Source organism: Nymphaea colorata, chromosome 11 (assembly GCF_008831285.2).
Source record: "Nymphaea colorata isolate Beijing-Zhang1983 chromosome 11, ASM883128v2, whole genome shotgun sequence".
NCBI classification, from domain to species: domain Eukaryota; kingdom Viridiplantae; phylum Streptophyta; class Magnoliopsida; order Nymphaeales; family Nymphaeaceae; genus Nymphaea; species Nymphaea colorata.
The window spans coordinates 16,289,053-16,290,774 of NC_045148.1; the positions used below are offsets into that span (position 1 = coordinate 16,289,053).

The 1,722-nt window shown below is 52.0% G+C and overlaps 1 protein-coding gene across 1 annotated transcript; it reads left to right on the plus strand.

Annotated features, from left to right (window-relative positions):
- Positions 1-348: 348 nt before the first annotated feature.
- On the plus strand, positions 349-1,431 carry LOC116264958 (chlorophyll a-b binding protein of LHCII type 1-like). Its single transcript, XM_031645437.2, has one exon. The coding sequence runs from the start codon at positions 433-435 to the stop codon at positions 1,234-1,236; it is 804 nt and encodes a 267-aa protein (XP_031501297.1). The 5' UTR covers positions 349-432; the 3' UTR covers positions 1,237-1,431.
- The last annotated feature ends 291 nt before the right edge of the window (positions 1,432-1,722 follow it).

Here is a 1,722-nt window from a genome sequence, read left to right on the forward strand (position 1 = left end):
AATGACAAGAGGACAGCTGACCCTGTGGGCCCAACTTATCTCGCCGATTTGCTCCACGTTGTCATCAGGAAAGATGGGGACCGCAAAGAGATTGAACACCGCGACTGCCAGCTCGGCTGTTTCTCATTGGCTGAGAACTTTTGAGAGGAGATTGTGGATTGCGTTTAATCGGATATGGGAATGAGAAAATCACAAAAGATGGGAGAAAGGGAAATCTCCGGCGAGTCATCAGATCAAACGCCACTTGTATGATCGGAAAATGCTCTCATTTCCTCCAGCCAATGAGAAATGAAGTGAAAGATTTTATTAAGATAAAGCGACCACCTTGCACCGGGCTATAAAATACCCGAACCCTCCATGCACCCACTCACCCTCGCCTACACTCACACTTGAGAGCTCAGCAGGAGGAAGGAGACGAAGCAAGAGCAAGCAATGGCAACCATGGCTCTGTCCTCTCCGACTTTGGCCGGCAATGCCGTCAAGCTCACACCCTCCGCTGCCTCCAACCTGCTTGGCGAGGGGCGCGTCACCATGAGGAAGACCCCCTCCAGGCCCACCAGGGTGGCCTCCTCCGGCAGCCCATGGTACGGCCCAGACCGTGTCAAGTACCTCGGCCCACTCTCCGGCGACGCCCCCTCCTACCTCACTGGTGAGTTTCCCGGTGACTACGGCTGGGACACTGCTGGGCTGTCTGCTGACCCCGAGACCTTCGCCAAGAACAGAGAGCTGGAGGTGATCCACGCTAGGTGGGCTATGTTGGGCGCTCTCGGCTGCGTCTTCCCCGAGCTGCTCGCCAGGAACGGCGTTAAGTTCGGTGAGGCTGTCTGGTTCAAGGCCGGAGCTCAGATCTTCAGCGAAGGAGGACTCGACTACCTCGGCAACCCCAGCCTGATCCATGCACAGAGCATCCTTGCCATCTGGGCCTGCCAGGTCATTCTCATGGGTGCCGTCGAGGGGTACCGCATTGCCGGTGGACCGCTCGGAGAGGTGACCGACCCCCTGTACCCTGGTGGCAGCTTCGACCCACTCGGCCTTGCTGATGACCCCGAGGCATTCGCCGAGCTGAAGGTGAAGGAAATCAAGAATGGCAGACTGGCCATGTTCTCCATGTTCGGATTCTTCGTTCAGGCCATTGTCACCGGCAAGGGACCTCTCGAGAACCTTGCCGACCACCTCGCCGACCCCGTAAACAACAATGCCTGGGCTTACGCCACCAACTTCGTTCCCGGCAAGTGAGGTGCTGAATTATATTCTCACGTCAACAAATAATTGAAATCCAGTGAGTCATATTTCGTGGTGTGCTACTTGTAGCGTGTGAGTATGTGTGAAGGTCTACCTAGGTGTAAATGATCCAACCATTTTGATTTCCCTCTTGTATGAGTGTTTTCAATGTGCTCCAATTTCCAATCTATTGATGGTATTCATTTCCAATTTCGCTTACCAGTGCAATTTTAGTTCCTTCTGCGTCTGTTCGTGTGCGTGTGTTGCCAATTAGGTTTGGTCTCACCTGAAAAGAATATCAGGTGCCAATGAACAACATGAATTATGTATAAATCTAATCCATTTTCACCCTACTTGAAACTTGAAAATGTGCAACATCTGGATCCTATTTTATCCACCCAAAACAACATGTATGATCTAATTGGCTTCGCTGTCCTTCTCCGATCATGTCAGACCAAGAAAATGAATCTCAAAATTTGTCTCGAGTCAAACGGCATTTAA